The sequence below is a fragment of the Aptenodytes patagonicus genome, chromosome 20 (assembly GCF_965638725.1).
Source record: "Aptenodytes patagonicus chromosome 20, bAptPat1.pri.cur, whole genome shotgun sequence".
NCBI classification, from domain to species: domain Eukaryota; kingdom Metazoa; phylum Chordata; class Aves; order Sphenisciformes; family Spheniscidae; genus Aptenodytes; species Aptenodytes patagonicus.
The window spans coordinates 2,941,952-2,960,533 of record NC_134968.1 but is presented as its reverse complement, the minus strand read 5'-3'; the positions used below and the strand labels follow the sequence as shown (position 1 = coordinate 2,960,533).

Genomic DNA, 18,582 nt, shown 5'->3' with positions numbered 1-18,582 from the left:
GCGTTTCTGAGCCCCCTTCACAGCGCTGGAGGAGAAGGAGCCCTTACAAGCAGGGGGTCGGGACCGCCAGCCCCGGCCGGGTCTGCGGGTGAGGGGGGACAGTGCAATTGCGGCAGGGTGGCTTTGCTCCTGGGTCGGTGCAGCGCGGGGACGCCGGGGCTGGTGCCAGGGGAAGGATGAGCAGAGCCCTTTCGTCACGTCCCCACCACAGGCAGGCACTTTTTTAGCCCTTTAGACCTTCGGTGTATCCCCTCGCGGAGCTCCAGCACCGGGGAGGCAGTGGCACCCAGACCCCTGGTCCCCGACGTTGGGGTGGTCCCCGCCGCTCCTCACCGAGACCAAACACTGGCAGCCCTGCAGAGCATGCGTGGGGGCTGTGCCCCCCAAATTTCACAGTGTAGGTTGGGCTGCTGGAAGCCAAGTCCTTTCCCCCAGCCCACCCCCCCGTAGCACAGCCCGGCCATAGGACCAGACCCCTTCCCAAATCCTGGTACAGCAGCTCCAGATCTCTCCATGCCCGTCCCAGCCCTGCCCTTCGCCTGCGGTTTGGGGAAAGCAGCTGGATTTCAGGGCATTGGAGGGGAGCAGGAGATAGCGGCAGGGTGGGCCAAGGAGGAAGGGCAGGAGGAAGGGGAGAACTGGAGCCCCAGGGAGGAAGGAGAAGGGGCTGGAAGGGGAGAGAGGAGAGGGCTGAGAGCGTGGTGCTCATTCCTGCGTCCGTCCGTCCAGCCTCACGGGGCTGCAGAGGATGCTCTGGCGGCAGACGGGCTTTGGGCGTCGGGCGGGACTGAGGCCCGCACCCGACCCGCTTACGGGCTGCCTGGGGGAGGCGGCGTTGGGAGGGGGCGATACCGAAAACAGGAGCTCAGTGCATACAGGACAGTAAATTGGGGGGGCCCGGGGAGCCCCCGCTTCCTTCCCACCCTCCTCTCCAGGGCTCTCGGTGCCGGGGAGGGGAGGGGCGAGGGGGCGAAAGGGGAAGGGGACCCCGCGGGGCTGCCCCGGGCCACCCTTCAGACGGGAGAGGTGGCGGTGGACTCGCTGTACAAGCTCTCGGCGATGTCCCCGCGCTGGATCTTGCGCAGGGCGGCAAGCAGGGCGTCGAGGGTGGCCGTCTCCTTGGAGGACCAGTCAGCCAGGAGAGCCCGGGCGGGCGATTCCTCCCGGGTGAAGGAGTCTATGAGGTCCTCTTTGTAGCCCAGCTCCCCAGCCAGCTGCCTCCACGTTTCCTCCGTGGAGCTGCCCAGCAGCTTCTCCACCTCCTCCTGCTTGCTGGGCGGCAGGTTGGCGTAGAGGTTCCCATCTCCCTTGGGCGCTGGGAAGGACGAAGCAGCGTTAAGTCCATCCCCGGGGTGCCCTTGCCCACCCTGCAGCACCGGGTTCGCCCTACCTGGCCCCTGGGTGCTCTGGCTGGGTGGCTGCTGGTCGTGCAGGCTCTGGCTGTCCACCGAGATGCCGCTGTCGCTGTGCAGCTTCTCCCCCTCCGGCGAAGGCGTCTGGTTCACCGGGCGGTTGTTGGCCCCTTGCTTGTTCTGTTTGCAGTTGTTCCACCTGCAGGGAGAGGAGCGGGGAGGTGACAGCCAGTGGCAACGTCCCCCAGGCTGGAAGCAGGTTTGTTGCTTTGCCCCCCTTTCTTGGGACCACTTTTCCCAGGGAGAAGCGTTTCTCCTACAGCCTCTGGCTCAACCTCTCCAGCACAGTGGCTGGATCGGTTTAAATCGTCATTTGCAGGTGCTGAGTGGGTGCTGAGCACCCGAGCTTTGCAAGGGACCAGGGCAGGGCTCCCTTCTGCATGGATCTGCTGCAAAAATGCAGCTGTGCTGCTGGAGCACGCAGGGGTCCCGGGGCTGCCTGTGGGTCCCCCACCACCCTCGGGGTACCTCCAGCCTGGGGTGCCCGGGGAGCCACCGAGCCAGCCCTGGCCTGCCCGCGGCCAGGTGCAAACCCAGCACGCCAGGGATGAGCCGCTGAGCGTGATCGGCCACGACGGCCGCCCGCGGCGTGCCAGAACGAGCAGGGGCCGGGTGGGGGGGGTTGCAATGAGGGCTCCCCCACCCTGCACCCCCACCCTGCTGCCATCTCCCTCTTTCACCCCTCAACTGCCTGATTTCTCATGCATTTTTGGAAATCCACCTCCTATCCACCCAGCCTGGTCCCTTCCCTCCCTTGTTGGTGACAGCTCCAGCTGCGGGACCTCCAAGGGGTAGGTCACAGCCTGTTTCCCACTACCCAAATCCTCTGCCATGATCCCACGGTGCTGCCTTGGTCCCCCACCTTTTGAAAGCGATGTAGGCCACCAGCCCCACCACCACGGCTGCCAGGATGGAGCAGTAGACGGGGATGAGGTTGTCGGCGGTGCCGCGGCTCACAACGGGCTGCGAGCTGCCCATGACGGTGGTGACAGTGTCTGCCACGGTGCTGGGCATCACTTCGGTGTTGAAGGGGTCCCTGGTGATGGGCTCGGGGCTGTCAGAGACCACCAGAGACGGCGTGTGTGTTGTCCAGCGAGGGTGGAGGTCTGCCAGGCAGACAGGGGAAAAGAAATGAGAATAATTAGCCATGCCTCCAGCCATGCCTTGTAACGGGCTGTGGCAGGTGAACTGGTGAAGGGACAACGATCTCTGCAGGGATCTTCTTCCAAAGGCTGTGGGGCTTGCAGAGGTGACAGCTCTGCCCCATCCCCTTGTTCTCAGGCTTGTCCTTGCAAACCACCTTGTCCCCTGGCCCCAGTCAGCACCGGCCTCCCTGGTCCCCAGGACAAGCTGAAGCCATCCCCTGCCCCAAATGGCTGATGGTGCCGGCTCATGGCTGGACACGGACATGGCTTTGTAAGCTCTTCTTTCCCAGCACTGGGTTTGCTCGAATCCTGCAGCTCTTCCCCCGATGTGCAAGCTGCAGACTGAGCCCTGGGCTCCCATCGCTGGTACCGAAGCCCAGGGACGCGGCCCCAGCTGCCTCCCATCCACCGCACATCTGTACCGGGACCCATGTAAGGCAACCCAGCTGCCTCCGCAGCTCGCACAGAGCCGGGGTCATCTGCTGCCAGCAGCACCAGAGCCCGGATTTGCCCCTTTCCCGGCCCCTGCCTGCAGCCGTGCACCCCACCAGCCCGGCCCCGTTTGGGAGTGACCCTGTTCCCACCACACCCAGGCGTGTCCCGCAGAGCAAGTGGATATGTCTTGTCTTGCCCCAGGGAAACGCTCTCACCTGCGGCTGCCCCATCCCCTCCCCTGGGTGCTGGCTCCCTCCCAAGCCCCCCCCCCCCCCCCCTCTCCAGGGGCTTGTCCTGTGCCTGCTGGCAGCGAGCCCCGTGGGGCTGTGCCACGTCTGCCAGCCCGGCGAGGATGGAGCGGGTGCCACGGCGGGGAGCTGGCATCTCGCCCTGCCGGCCCTCCCGACCGTGGCCCCCGGCCAGACCTCGCTGCCCTTTTGGAGCGGCGCTTCGGTGGCCATCAGGGCTGTTTCCGGCAGGGCCCCGCTGCCGGCTAACAAAGCTGGCCCTGTGCTCCTTGACTTATGGCTCCATTTACTCGACCCTTTCAAGGGAGCTGCGCCGGCTGCCCCCGCGCTGTGAATCAGTGGCGGCCGGGACAAAGCTCTTTTCTCCCCGGCCGGGCTCAGGGCAGGGAACCACGCTGCTACTGCCAAGGAGCAACCGGGGCGTCCCCAGCCGAAGCAGCTCTATTGCTCCTTCCCGGGGCTCTGCACAGCAGCGGGGTGCAGGCTGGCACGGCGGCGGGCTGCTGCCGGTGAATGATGCTCTCCCCCTTCCCCTGGGCACCGAACCCTCCTGGGCTGCGGGGCCGGCTGTTCCCCGGCTCTTCAGGGCAGTTAATTCCCATCAGAAACCCATTGGCTGCCAAGTTCCCTCCTGATAAAGGCTCGGGTGGCAGCGAGCATAGCATCCAAGACTGGTGAACCTCTTGGCTCCGCTCGCTGTTCCTGGACACCAAAAGCCACCCAGCAGAGTGCCTGCACCCATGGAAGTGTCCTGCCAGAAGCTCGACTAAGGAAGCCCCTGGAAAGGGCTGGGCAGACCCTGGGGCTGGGCATTTGCAAGGGAGACGAGGGCTCACAGCAAGTGCTATGTGGTAGGAAGCTACACGCTGCAATGCCCAAGGGCTGGGGGTCTCAGCTGGACACCAGGGTCCTCTCCTCCAAGCCCAGGGACACGCCCCTGCCTCCCCATTGCTGTGGTGCAATGGGAAACTGAGGCAGGGAGCACTACAGAAGACCTGGTGAACCCAGCTCTCCCCTCTGCAACGTCTCGCCCTGGAAAAGGCAGCGTTACCTCTGCATTCGGCATCTGAGATGGCCGTGCACTCCTTCACCATCACCTCGTTCTCCTCGCAGGTGGTGCAGGGCAGGCAGGGGTCCACGAAGTTGGCTTCGCTGGAGAAGGTGCCCTCGGGACACTCCTCGCAGACCGTGTCCTGCGAGTCCTGGCAGGGGAACATGAGGCCGAAGCCCACCTCGCACACCCGGCACTCCCTGCAGCTCCCGCTCGGCTCGTCCTGGTAGTAGCCGTAGGCACAGCGGCACACGGCGTCGTCTGACTCCACGCAGGGCGCAGACATGCTCTGCAACCCCACGCACTGTGTGCAGGGCTTGCACGGCTCCGTGGCGCTCACCGTGTCCGAGTAGGTGATGCCTGGCAGGGGACAGAGGGTGAGGTGAGCTGGGTCCCAGCATGGCGTCCCCATCCCCGTGGCCACCTTGCTCCCCGGCGCTGGCTTCGTCCCATCACCAAATGGTGCCGGGCTGGGGAGATGGGCTTGTGCAGCAGCTGCTGGCTGGGACCGTCTCCCCTTTCACCATTTTCCCCCACCTCCGGGCCAGAGGTGGAGGCGTCTCCCCCTGCAGCCGCCCAACACCATCGAGCATCCCCCAGCCTGCAGGCTCCGCTCCCCGTTAACGGCTGCACCCTTTCTGCAGCAATTCCCCAGCTCAGCAGGGATCCAGCCTTTGAGCTCCTGCAGCCTGGGCAGGGCTGGATCCCGCCCTCAACGTGCCCATCCCAGCGCTTGGTGCTCGTGTCCCTGGGCGAGCATCCTTGTCCCCAGCTGGAGCACCGTCCACATTTTCAACCTCTAGATGGTCCCCGTGGGCATCCTACAGCCATCGCTGCTCCCCAGCATCCCAAACACTTTCTCCTCTGCATCCTGCCCAGGGGGTCCCTCAGGGCATCGCCGCCCTGTGCCCCCCTCCTCGGCCGCGTGTCCCCGCTGGGCTCGGGGAGGCCGGGAGATGCGGGGCGTGATGTGAACAGGAGGTTACAACACTAATTGCTGACTCTCCTCTGATCCCCAGGGCTTGCTCTCCGGTTTCATCCTGCAGGACTGACTCTGCGGGGGAAATCAATCCTCCTCGTGCAGCCAGGCAAGCCGCCCCCGTGCCCCCTCCCTCCCCCTGCCCGCTCCCAAAGGTGTTTGAAGATATTTTTAGCCCGGGAAAACGGGTCAGCTCCCATCCTGGAGGGCACAGCTGCTGTCCCTACGTCGGCTGCCTCCCATCGATCTCCCCAGAGCCCGCGCTGCTGCAATGCCCTGTCTTCCCTCGTCCGAAACACCAGGGGAAAGTCCAGCCTCCTTGATGGAGAAGGTGTTGGGGAGATCAAGCACAATCTCTCTGCTAGCCCTGCTCCTTGGGAAGTCAATCCAGCCACGTGCTAACCTTTAATTACCTGCCTGTCTCCGAGGATGATTGTGGGAGACGGTAATTCCCACCCTCAGTGGCCTCCAGCTTCCCTGGGTGGCCAAGAGGAGACTGAGCCATGGACAGGCTCAGGGCAGAGCTGTTCTGGTGCTTAATTTTTGGCTGCTTTCAAGATAAAGGGGAATGAAGAGCCCCGAGTCCCTGGTGATGGACAGGGTTAGAGGGATGGAAGTGCCATCCCAGCCTCAGCAGCTGCTTTCCCACCGTGGCTCAGGGCGAACCCTGAGCAGCGACAGCCATGACATTTCCAGCCCCCCAACCATCTCCCCCTGCCCCATGCCTGTGGGTGGGCAGGCACCCCCTTGGGTGTCCTGCTCCTCTCTCGGGGCCGTCCCCATGCCCTCCCTGGAACTGCAGGACCCCAGGGACGAACCTGCTCTGCTGCTGCCGGCCCCAAGCCGCTGCCTTGGCTCTGCCCCGGGCTGGGTGAGCAGTCCCTGCCCCGCTGCCCGGCCGAGCGAGCAGAGCCGGAGCAGCACCGGGTCGGCCGCCAGCGTGCGCAGTTCCCATTAACCTGGGCTCATCCTTTGCATTATTCTGAATTATTGATAGGCACCATTAGAGCGGGGAAGTGGCCAGGAAAGGCATACGGCTGAGTGGGCACATTTTCAGTGGCAGCAAGGTATCTGAGCTGAGCAATTACAGCTGAGATTCAAACGGGGCCCCCTCCTTCCCGCCCGCAGCGATGGAGGCTGGCGAGGAGGATAAATAAATCATGAGACAGCAATCAGGGGTGGCTGGCAAGGGGGGGGGGGGAGAAGGAAAATTCTAATAAAAAAGGCAAGTGGCCATCTGGGCTAATGCAGGGACCATCTCCTCTGGCCCCTCAGCCCCCGTGGGCTTTGGCAGGGGTGGTGCTTTTGTTGTAGCAAATTTTTGCAAAACAATTTGGCTGGTGAATCGGGAAGACATCCAAGGCAAGAGCTCGGAGGCAGCCCGGGGTGGAGGTGGGGATCTCGGCAGCCCAGGGCCGTGCCCGCATTCCTCCCCGCCGGCTCACGCTTGGCAGGCAGAGCGCTTTGCCGGGACCAGGGCTGCCTGCACCTGCCCAGCGCCTGCGGCAGCGGGATCCGGTGCGAGCCCAGATCCAAAAGGACCCTCTCCCCATCCCGGCAAGGGCTGACAATGGGGTTTGCAGGTCTCCTTCTCTCCCCACCCCGAAATCCCACTCTGGGCTCAGAGAAGAGCTGGGGGAAACATTTGCCCCCCTTGCAGCACCTGCACCCGTGAGTCACCCCATGGTCACCCCTACCCAGCAGCTCCCAGCTGATGAGCTTCTGGGGATTAGTCCATGCTGCCATTAATGAATGAATGAAAGGCTACAGCTGGGGCAGGGCTGGGCGTATAAAGCAGGAGGGTTTGCAGAAGCTTTGCCCTGGTTGTGGTTCTCCAGCTTGTCTGCTGCTTCTGTCTTTGAGGCGGTGAGGGAGGTGGGTTGCCCTCTTGGTGCTGCTTCTTATGATAGCTGCCTGATCCTGCCCTGGGGCGTGCACCGCGCTGCTGTGCAGTTAGGTGAGTGAGTGGGATCTCCCACGGTAGATATTCCCAAGCAAGGGGTAGCAGGGCTGTGAGCTTCTGGACTGGGAGGCAGGTGAAGGGCTGTGGGGGAAACTGAGGCATGGAGAGAGGGACTGGCAGTCCCAGAGCAGTTGCCTGGAGGCCAGGAGCGCTCAGCTGTGCTGGCCCATCAGCAGCAAAGCCAAGCGAGGTACAAAGCGCTGCCCTGGGGTTTTGTTCTTGGCCTCTGTGTGATGCTGAGAGGCCTTGGGGCTGCAGTGTTTGCTCCTGGCTGCTCTCATCCCCGCAGGGATGGAGGAAGGGCCCAAACCCTTTTGTCCTGGTACTTTCCAGCTCAGCTCCCTGACCTAACAGAGCTGCTGCTTGATGTTAATCACCTGCAAAAATGCAAATGCCTGTCCTGGGGCAACATGGGGCTGGGCAGGAGGAGCTGGGATGCAAACCAGAGCAGTGGCACTTGCACCCGCGCCCCAGCTGATGCACATGTCTTCCAGCACTGCACCCAGGTCATGGCCCTGGTCTGTCCGTAAACTCCACACCCTACGTCCTCCAGGGATGGTGGAAATTCCCTTTATCCTCTCAGTTCCCAGAAAGAAACCAGGGAGACAAGCCATCTGCCAGCCCGAAAGTGCAGGGGGTTACAGGAGACTGGCTTATCTGAGCATCCCCAGGAACGCAAAGCAACCCTCTGAATTTACAGCCCTGCACGCCCGGGAGCTGGAGCCTGACGCCCCAGCCAGGTTCCCTGCAGGAAGGGCTCACTGGGATGGACGGCGCAGTGGATGCCCTGGCACCTTGCAGCAAGATGGGTCTGAGCCCGTCGCAGCCCGGGAGGGAGGGAGCCTGCCGTGCCCGGCGGGGTTATCCTGCACAGCGGCCCCGAGGTTGCAGCCGGTGGGGTTCAGCCCCTGCAGCCAGGCGCTGCGAGGGTAAGCACTGTTCATCGATTTTGCAGGAAAGCAAGAGGTATTTTTAGCACTGCCCTGATGCTGTTCTGTCCCCTGCTCCGTGCTGCCGCTGCTCTGCTTAGACTGCTTCTCCCCCGCCCCGGACTTTGCCTCCTCTTTGCTCCCCCGCAGCCATAGTCTGTCCCTTCCCCCTCTCAAATCACATCCCTGGAGCAATCTGGGCTTGGCTGGCACAGCTTTTCTTACAAATGCTTGTCCTTAGGCCTTCAAAGGGTTTGCAGCAGTAAATCTGAAGGGCAGATTGCTTATGCCTATCATGGCATTGTTTAAACAGTAATAGTTGAACCACTTCATCTGTAAGCATTTAAGCAGGTCTCCAGCACACATCTCCAACCGACATTTATGAAGCATTTGACATAGGCAATGTGCCTGGAGCTGGCCAGAAGAAAACTGTTCCCCTCTCTCTCAGGGCCCGACGTGATTTGCTTCTCCCCTCTCAAATTTTGCAGTCTTTACAAGGTTTTAAAAAAAAAAAAAAAAATACAGGTGGCTCACTGGGAGACATCCCTGTGGTTGGATTGGAGATCGATGTGCAAGCAGCGTGGGGAGGGGAATTTTTTGGAAGGCAAATGTTGGCCACGAGCCAGTAGCCAGGGAGCCATCAAGAGGGGAACAGTGCTGGAAGTGGGATCTGCAAAGGTGCCTGGCACCAACGGGTCCCAAAACGGGGGGAGCTGCTGCATCCGCGGCTGGGATTTGCAGGGCAGATGCTTTGGTGAAATGCTGGAAGTAACCCTGGTGTCAGTGCAGAGATGGGTGGCCTGGGAAGGCTTCGTGCGGGGTGGAGCTCATCTGTGCAAAGGCTGTGCCCGAGACCCTTGGGCTGTGCACGGACAGATCGAAGCAAACAGCACAAATTTTGCCCAGGCAACGCTTCAGGAGGGAAAGAGGACGCACGTGGAGAGACCCAAGTGCCTGCTAATGCTCATGGTCCCCCAAGCCCCCCCCCCCCCGTACCCCGTGCCAGCCCCTTTGCGGCGCTTTGCGGAGGGGAGCGAGTACTCACTGTCCAGGCAGGGCTCGCAGACCGTCTGGTTGACCCCGCAGGGCTGCACCACCCCCTCTCCCAGGTTGCAGGCTTTGCAGCACTCCCCGCCAGTCGTGTACATCTTGGTGGGGCACTTGTCCTTGGAGCCCCAGGCAGGTCCCTGGGAGAGAAAACAGAGCCGGGGGGGGGGGGGGGGGGGGGAGAATGACCCTCGTTATGGGGCCCTCCTTGCAAGGAGAAGTGTGTTGCATCCAGGTAGGGTCCCGCTCTGGGGTGGACATCCCACGTCGGGACTAAAGGGGGGTCACAGATTAAATACAGGTCTTGGGAGAAATTACTTTCCTATGCAAAACTCGCTCATCAAGAAATCCCCTGCCGAGTGCTGCTACTGGAGGGAGGTCAGGAAAGCCCATGTCTCCACAGTCTGGGCTGGTGGGTATTTTGGGGGGGGACGTGGGCTTTTCTGTGGGGTTACAGCATTGTTTGCCCTTGCCTGTCATCTGAGTTGTCTCTTCTAAGCATGCTTTGCCATCCTGAAGGGTTCAACCCTTCCTACCCTGGGGGAAGGCAGGGCATTGCCTACGGGCTGGCGGTGGGGTGACCTGCCTGCCCCGATGGAGGGGTTTGGAGAGCTTGGGTGGCAGCTCTGCACGGCGCTCTTGCTGCACATGGGGATCTGAAATCAGACCCCACGATGGAAATTAAGACTTTAAAGGGAGCACTGAGAGCTTCAGCAACATTACTGTCTAATGGAAGTAAACGTATCTGCTTATAAAACCTGTCGTCACATATGGAAGCAATAAACATGCCACGAGCGGTGGGGTCAGAGCCACCCTGCACATGCACTTTGCAGCCTGGGGAGCTGGGAGCATTTGCAGGGTGGCTGCTCCCTAAAACACCTCTTGGCCAGGGCTGTGCGGTGCGGGAAGCGTCTCTGCCTGGGTGCAGGGCTGCTGAGATGCTCACGGTGATCTGAGCTCTGCCAGGGCTCCTTTTGCTCCCTCTGCTCGCAGGCAGGTGTGTTCCAGGGCTGGACCATACCTTTGCCATCCAACTAAGCCTGATTTTCGGGGAAGAAGCTCAGCTAACATTTGGCAGAGCTCCCCCTCCCCATGCATCTGGATGCCTCGTCAGCCAGTTGGCCGCCTCCTTGCACAATGCGGCGTTATGAACTCGCTGTGCATCATCCGGCAGCATCCGGCCCGGCTGAGACAATGGAGCGCCAATTATAGGCATCTGAATGACAAAGTGCTCCAATTACCCTGCGCTTGAAACCATGTGCTCTCCTCCCTGGCGCTGCTTCGCCAGCCCAGGCTGGCAGCCCGCTCCGGCGCTGGGCCTCAGCTGCGCAGGCAGAAGGGCTTGGCCGGGGTGGGGGGGCACTTCCCAGCACCCCCAAACGACAGCTGGGAAATGGGTTTGGGGGTGAGGAAGGGGCTTGCTTTTGCCTCTCCTGGGGGACAGATCCAGCTCGTGGGGCTTTGCAGCAAACCTGGTTGGAGCTCACCCCGCTGCTCCATCCCCTGCAGGCCCGACTTGCAGTGCGTCTCCCCTGCTTGGGCAGGGGTTTGCCCCCCTCCCACCTCCCCATGGTTGTGGCAGCAGCAGCCATGAGCAGGGCTGGGGGAGCAGCCAAACGTGCCTGGCTATAAATAGTGCTGGGAAGGCTGGGGCAGCGCAGCTGGGGCCGGCAGCGGCCAGCTCTCCCACGCCGCAGGCAGCTGCGAGCGGCTCCGTGCGCCCGCGGGGATGGGACCCAGCCGCACCGCTTCCTCCGTGCGAAACCCGGACCCCCGGCAGCTGACCCCAGGGACCCTCTCTGGCCGCATGTCCCCTCCCCATAGGGCTGCCAGGAGCGGCCGATGCCTCCCCCCCTGCCAGGTCCCCCCCTCCGCACTCCTAAATGCTGTAGAAAATGCAACTTCCAGTCCCAGGTGCTGCACGCTCCCTGCTCTGCCTGCGTTTCCCTTTCAGTTCTCCGTCTCGAGCACTGAAACCCCCGTAAAGATTAACACGCTTCTAAGAGGGGCACATGGTCTGCATTAGCCCGCTGAAATGTGCATGTTATTAACACAACTCCTGTTGACAAAGCCACAGGTATTAACACCATAAAGCATTTTGACAGCTGGACCAAGCAGTGGGGCACGGACGGAGGGTGCGAGCAACACCTCTGTAAGCTTTTCATTGCTTTCGGAGTTGTGTCAGTGGATTTTTGTGTCCTAGCAGATGCCGCCGGTTGAGGAGATGGCCTTGGAGGGAGCTACGCGGAGCGGGAGTTCGGCGCAGCACCATTAGCTCCGGAGCCCTGGCACAGAAAATCGCTTCTCATCGGACTGGGGAAGGGAGGGGATGCTACAGCTGGAGATGGGCCCAGCGGCAAGCCTGGATCCGAACCACCCGCGAGCCTGACAGACGGGCTCTGCCTTTCTTGGCGAAGCACCCTGTCTAGGAAAGGCCAAACCCCTGGCCCCGAGCAATCCCCAAACTTTGGGCAGCAGAGAAAGCCACGTCTGAGGTCTGCAGGTCCAGCCAACCCTCGGCACGGCAGGACTGGGAGGGCTCTCCCTTTTCCCACACGTAGCTACCAGCCAAGCGGCACAGGTAAAGAACAACGAACATGGGGTGCCCGGGGTTTGGGGTGGCCCCGGGGCTGCGGCCACAGCTGTGGGTGCACATCTGGACCTGCCTGGGCAAGGGCTCAGCGGAGCAGCCAGGCTGCCCCTGTGCACACCCCCCAGACCCCCGACTCGGCAGGTGTAATCCTGGGGGTCAGATCCAGCCCCAAGGCAGCGGGTGCCCCGGCTGGCAGCGGCTGGGCTCAGCCCTGACCTGGGGAGGCGGCTGCGGAGATTCGGGGGACACCAAAGCCCAGCCCCGCAACAGTAGGCGGGGGGCTGCCCGAGGCGGGTAATTCCCTGGGGTGAAATCATTTAAATCCATATGGCTGGGACAGCTCTTGCCTTTTCTGTCACCTGCCCGCCACCTCGAGCATCCCCGGGGAGCTTGGCCAGCCTGATCCCGTGCCCGGCACAGCGGGTGTACGGGGGAAGCAGATCCTCCGGCACAGAGCCGCAAACACAGCTCTCCTCCTCGGTCTCTGCATGAAACCACTAAAGCACCAGCTTTAATATCCTGCCCGAAAGGTGTCCTGCTGCTTAACAAAACCTCTGGGACCCCCATCAAATCCTCCCCCGACAAAAGCCCTGTTTCTGCCCCAGGTAGGTGGGTCCATCCCCAGGTGCCCACCCGGGTGCCCTGCTCCCGGTGTTTCCCTCTTCCCTGGCCCCCCATGCCCCGAAGTTTTGTCTCGGGCACACGCTGAGGCTGTGCCCGTCCCGGGGGCTCACACCGGGGGGGAAGAGGGTCTCGCCCTTCACTCTGGACAGCGAGTTTGGAGCTGGGGAGGTCTAAGGGAGATTTTGGGGATGTGGGATGGGAGGAGATGAGGGCACTGGGGTTGTTGGCAGCTTCTCTCTCCCACCACCTATTGAGTGAGGGCTGTCATCCGATTTTTCCTGGGTAAAAGGGATGACAGAGCTCGGTGCAGTGGGATCAGAGGGGCTGCACAAGCCATCCCTGTGGGTCCCCCATCACCACCCACCTCCCCGGGCTCCCTCCCTCTGCCCCCAGAAGTGCTCTGCCTGGCACCCCCGGGCCCCCCGCCCGGCTCCCCCCCCCCCCCCCCAGCCCTGCTGCCCGGTGCCTCCGGGACGCTCCAGCCCCGCACGGCAGAGAGCCCCGCATCTGCCAGCCTGGTACCCCCGGGACCCTCCAAATACCCCTGCGTGGTGCCGCCGGGATTCTCCATCCCGGTACCGCCGGGACCCTCCATCCCACCCCTGCTTGGTGCCTCCGAGACCCGGTACCCCGGGGACCCTCTGCGCTCCTCGCCCGCTCCCCCCGGGATCCTGCACCCCCGCTCCCTCCGCACGCCCCGGCCGGGCCCGCACTCACCGCCGGGAGCAGGAGCAGCAGCAGCAGCAGCGGCAGGAGCCCGGCCATGGTGCGCGGGGGCGGCGGGGCCCGTCACCCCCCCGAGAGCCGGTGCGCGGCCGGGCTGCCCTCCCTCTGCCGCCCGCCGCCTCGGCGGCAGCCAGAAAAGGGCTGCAAGTCCCTCCTCCTCCTCCTCCTCCTCCTCCTCTCCGCCCCCGGAGCATCACGGCGAGCGGCCGAGCCAGCACCCTCCTCCGCCGGCACACAAAGCCCAGACCCCCCCAGGACCCCCCCCCCGGACCCCGCCCCCCTCCCACGAAGCACTTTCAGGGTGCGCTCAGTCTCCAGCCAGCCAGCTCTCTCCAGCCCCTCAATTATTCACGCCCATCCATCCATCCATCCATCTCCATCCACCCTCCTCTGCTGTCCGTCTATCCGTCCATCCATCCATCTCTCTCCATCCCCTCAAATACCCACGTCCATCCATCTGTCTGTCCCTGCACACCTTGCTCCAGCCCTCCTCCGGCCACCGTCCCCGTGACAGGTTCATTAATGATATTGCAACCCTGGCGAGAGGCTCCGGGCAGGTCAGCGGCCGTGGCTGGAGGGATGGGGCTGGGAGGAGGTAACAGGACCTCCTCCGGCTGCATGGGACAAGGGACAACATCCCACGGGTGCCTGGATTGGTGACACCCCCAGGACCCAGACCCTAAGGTCTGTCACTGCCATCCGGGCGACACGGAGAAGCCCCCAGCGGGGAGCAGGCAGGTGATGCTGCGGTGCCCGGAGTGGCAGCTGCCCGCTCCTCTTTGTCAATCCACCCTTGGCAGCAAAAAAAAAAGCCCCATATTGACGTCCTTCGGTTCCTAAAAAGCTCCCTGCTCCCTGCGTGCCACTCTCCTCTGCCCCTGCGCTTCCAGCTTCTCGCAGGACGACGCTGCCTGGCGTCCTGCCCGGCCTAGACCCCACGGTGATGGATTAAGCTGTGCGTGAGCAGGGGGGCAGCTGGAAATGTCACGGCCTGTCCCTGCCCCGGCGAGGCCCCCGCCCTGGTGCGTCAGCGCCAGAAACGCTCTTTGTGGGGCTCACTGGAAAAATGAAGTGGGTTTTCTGGTGGCGTTGGTAAGGCAGGGTAGCTGTAAACGGCCCAGACACGTTGCTGGCCCCCAGGGTGGCTCCTGAGGCCGGGACGGAGGAGAGATGCCTTCCCTCTCCGACTTTGTTCCCCGCACCGTGGATTCGACCTCATGTCCTGCCAATGCCAGGCGTTTCCTCGCCCCTCCGGGCTCTGCAGGTGGTTTTGGGGTCCTTCATAGCGATGCTCGGTCCAGCCTTTCCCACCACCGCAGCCGTTTGAGCCCCGCCAGCTCCCGACGGCCCCACGGGCTCCTCCCTCGGGTCACATCTTCCCCTCTGGGCAGCAAAGCGCCCGAGGCTGAGCGCAGCTCAGCTGGATTTCCTCTTGAAAAGCAAATTATCGACCTCCTGAAGCGCACGAGGTCGGCTGCTCCCAGCCGCCTCGCGCTGCTCCGATGGGCAGCCGGGAAGGGCTTTAAGGCAAGTCCCTCATTCGTAGCCTTGCCTTTCAATAAGATTAAACCGAAGCCAAAGCTGCCGTTTGTTCTCTGGCACGGAGACACGGGAACACATGTGCAAACCACATGGCGATGGCTTTGCTGGCCAGAAAGCTGTGCCGGGGCCAGGTGGGGACGGGGCAGGATGCGCCCTGGGGCCGTGGGGTGCGGGATGCCCACCCGCAGGTCGGCTGGGCAGGGAGGGAAGCGATAAGCCAAGCATCCTCCTCTCTTTTTAAAGCACCGATGAATGGAAACGGGGCAAAGCTGCCTGCAGACATATGGTGGGGCTGGGCACAGCGGGGGGGAGCAGCCCGGGTCTCCTGCAGTTAATTTGCCTTTGCCGCTCTGCCGCAGTGAGTGGCGAACCCAGCTGCTTTCCTTGGCCTCTTTGATAAATCCTCCCACCCCACAGGGTTTTGGGCTGTGGCCTCCCGCCACGGGATGCGCTTGCCGGGGACGCAGGGCTTGGGGCAAAGCAGTCCCCGAGCCTCCCTCCCTGCCACCACACCGAGCGCGGGTGCTGCACGACGGCCTGATGCCACCACAGGAGTCACCCCGGGAAAAGCCCGGTACCAGCGATGTAAAGCCGAGCCCGGCAGACAGAGACGGCCGCTCAGCTGGGCTGCATCTGCGCGAGGCTGGGCCGGCGGCCAGCGAAGGTAAGTGAAAACTTCTGCTCCCATCCTAACCCTCCGCGGCTCCTTTGGTGAAGGGACTTGCTAGCGCTTTTCATTAAATCCCCCGCACGCTTTTTTTCCCCCCCCTGTCCCAAAAAGGTTGCGGCCCTTTCCTGGCTCCATGAGATGACAAAGAGCCTCTTAACAGTCTGCTGTCGCCTCTCAGAATTAAAACCAAAGGCTCCAGGGGTTTATTTGCTGGGGGAGCATCCTTTAGGCTGCCAGTGGAAGGCGGCACTCTCTGCTGTATTGCAACCCCTAAGGTCAACCGAAAGCTACATCCACCCGCAATCGGCTCTGGGTGCCAGAGTACGGCCTGTCACGCTCCCGGGGCGGCTCGTGGCCATCGAAGGGGCCCAAAATTGCGTCTCAGCGATGCCGCTGGTCCCGCTCTGCCACAGTGGGACAATGCCACAGGGGCTGGCACGGCGCTGGCCGCCGGCAGAGCTGGGTTTGCCTTGCTGAGAGCAGGCTGGGGAGTCGTTTGGCTGCAAGCTGCCGGTTTGTAATAAGAAAAAGGGTTTCGGGTATTTTTCTTGGCTCCTGACCTTCCTTCAGGCCGAGGGGGGTCACACAGGGGGGGTTTTCCCCGCCAGAGGGGCAGTGTGGGGCTCCCGGCTGCTTGGCTGCCAGCACCCAGGCGGCATCGCTGCCCGGGAGAGAGACAGCTGTGCACCGGCGTGCCTCCCTCCCCCCCGAAAAGGGAAGGTTTAATTAGCAAAAGCCCAATTACAGCTTGGTGAAATATTGCGTTAAGTCCCTCTCAAGGACAGAGCACGCCGCATCCTTGGAGCGACCGTCTCTCTCCCTCGTTATCTTTTTTCAGGTTCGTCCAGGTCTTCCCCCAACCACTTCCAAAGGCCAGAGGTGTCCGAGCAAACCCGGGTGACGCTTCCCCCCTCCCCTACCACCCTCAAGGGCTCACCAGAGCCCCCAGAAACGGCACAAGTTAAACACTCGGTGCGAGCTCCTGCCTTCAAACTTTTTATTGATTTTACTAAAAAGCATAGGTAATTACTTTCCCGACAAAGACAGTAACACAGTAATGGTAAGTTATAAATAACGATGAATAAATAATACACATTAGGACAATATCATCCCGGCTGTTCACAGCCAGAGCTGAGAGCATAAATAAAGGGCTGCAAGGAAAAGCCCGGGGGGAGCGAAAGGGCCCCGGTGACCGTAGGCTGGGACCGTTTTCGGAGCAGGGGATGGGTCCTGGTGCGTGGCAGAGCCCGGCTGCTCCGGGTGGAGGCGAGGGGGACCCTGCACTGCCCGTGTTGTACTGGGAAAAGTCCGTTTTGTGGGGGAAAGGGAGAAAATTTGGGGTGGAAATCAGGCTCTGGGGTTATTGCTGCTGACTTCAGCGAGGGGCTTCACTTCACCGGGAGCCATCGGAGCTTTCCTTGACGGAGAGTCTCTGCAGGGTGGAGAGGAATTTGTGGCAATAAGGCACCGTTTAGAAAACTCTTTATATTTTTTTCAATGGAAAAAGGAAAAAGAAGAGAAAAAAATCATTTCGTTTGAACTCTCTAGGCCAGCTTTGCTGAGAAATTTGCACCTTGGGCCACTCGGCAAGGGCCAGGCCCACGTCTAGAGAGCAGGAAGCCGAGGGCTCCCGCGGTCCTTGGGCCCCTGGTTCTCCTTGCGATCGATGGGATTTAGGCACTTAAGAGCTTTTAAGGATGGAGGCCAAGGTCAGCTCTCGTGCAGCGGGCACACGGGCGTGCTCTTCGCTCCCATCCTCTGCTCGGCGTCCCTGCCAGCTCCAAAACCACCCATTTGTTCTCCGTGACAGAGGGATGGGAAGATCAGCTCCATCTCGAACCGCAATTTAAAAACTGCCGAGCATCTTTCCCGGCTGAAGCGTAGTAAACGCCGGGCGGCTCCGGGCTCGTACGCCCACGGCAGAGTTTTACCATTCAGGGGAAAACTGCTCTCTTGATTTAGACAGCCGGGGAGGGACCGCCGTTAATACCTCCCCCTTTTCCCTTGCTCGAGCCTTGTGCCTGCTCATCCTATCTGCGCTGTGCTTCGGATGCACGCAGCCTGCGAAACACGGGGAGTGCTCTGTAAAATCAGTCTGTGCTCTGCAGGGAGTTATTCCCGTGGGGACGGGGCTCGGCCGGACCACGGCATCCAAACCAGGCAGTTCAGATGTCGCCCTCCTGGCTCGGGGTGGGAGACGACACCGTTCCAGCGCCGGCTGGGCCAGGATCAAACCGCAGCCCCGGCCCTTTGTACGTACCAGGAGGGACGCAGCCCGCTGGTGTCAGCGACGCCGGTGCAGGTGGATCAGGGAAGGATGAGCTGACGATTCATCCGTTGGCGCTGGGGATGTGCACGGCAGTGGGGCGAACTGAAGGGCTTGGGCACACGTGGGGCACGTGGCCGGGCGCTACGTGGATTGGGGCCGCGGGGCCACCCCCGTGCTGTTTGGGAGCTCCTGAGCAGAGATTTCACTTGGGTTTTGGCCCCCAGATACCCTCGAGGTGTGGATGTGGCCCGAAATCACTGCTGAGCACCTACCTGGGGGAAGACTCAAAGCACCCCAAAAGCACAGCTCCGGGGGAGGAGGGATCCAGCATTCCCCAAACTCACAAAAACCCCTGACTTCCATTACTATCGAAGTGTCCCAATCTGGTTTCCATTACACCCCTTGATTTCCATGCCTGTAATTTCTCTTAATGCCTCTCTCCATCCACCCCCCCCCCCTTTTTCACTTGCTAATCCCCAGCCTGACGGCTCCCAGCCTCCCTCCCTTCCTTTTTTTCTTTCTTAAACCGTCTTTCCAGCGTGATCCATCACCCTGACTGCAGCAGGGGGGATTCATCGTAGCGGCTGAGATGAATCTCTGGTTCCTTATAAGGACCGACCGAAGGAATCTCCGGCAAGCGGAGACCACAATGTCCGGGAAACTCAATCCCTCCTCGGGATGGAGCCACGGCAAAATCGTGAGACAGTAAAAATAGACCGTGGTTTCCCTCCCTGAGAAAGAAGCAAGATTTTATACAATTTAAAATAACACTGGCAGGGCCAGGCAGGGGGGAGAAAATCGCTTCTCGTGGCACATATAATAAAGGACATAAATATGTCCGCGGCAGCAACATTATCAATATTTTTCTGCTTAAGGTATTGATTGATTCCACATGCCAGGGGCAGGGCTGGCTTTCTTCTCACCGGCCTGGCTTTTGGGAACTGATTGA

General features: G+C 61.8%; 1 protein-coding gene across 1 annotated transcript; it reads right to left on the bottom strand.

The window, feature by feature from the left end:
* Positions 1-479: 479 nt before the first annotated feature.
* On the bottom strand, positions 480-13,228 carry NGFR (nerve growth factor receptor). The gene is made up of 6 exons (XM_076356980.1): positions 13,144-13,228; positions 9,208-9,349; positions 4,292-4,651; positions 2,275-2,518; positions 1,391-1,551; positions 480-1,315 (listed from the first exon to the last, which is right to left on the bottom strand). The coding sequence occupies exons 1-6, from the start codon at positions 13,189-13,191 to the stop codon at positions 1,014-1,016; spliced, it is 1,257 nt and encodes a 418-aa protein (XP_076213095.1). The 5' UTR covers positions 13,192-13,228; the 3' UTR covers positions 480-1,013.
* Positions 13,229-18,582: the final 5,354 nt, after the last annotated feature.

Coding starts and splice junctions, on each gene's coding strand:
- NGFR (XM_076356980.1), bottom strand. CDS start 13,191: ATGGCCGGGCTCCTGCCGCTGCTGCTGCTGCTGCTCCTGCTCCCGGCG. Junction 9,350..13,143: donor TGCTGCTCCTGCTCCCGGCG/GTGAGTGCGGGC, acceptor TTTCTCTCCCAG/GGACCTGCCTGGGGCTCCAA. Junction 2,519..4,291: donor CTCAGATGCCGAATGCAGAG/GTAACGCTGCCT, acceptor TCTGCCTGGCAG/ACCTCCACCCTCGCTGGACA.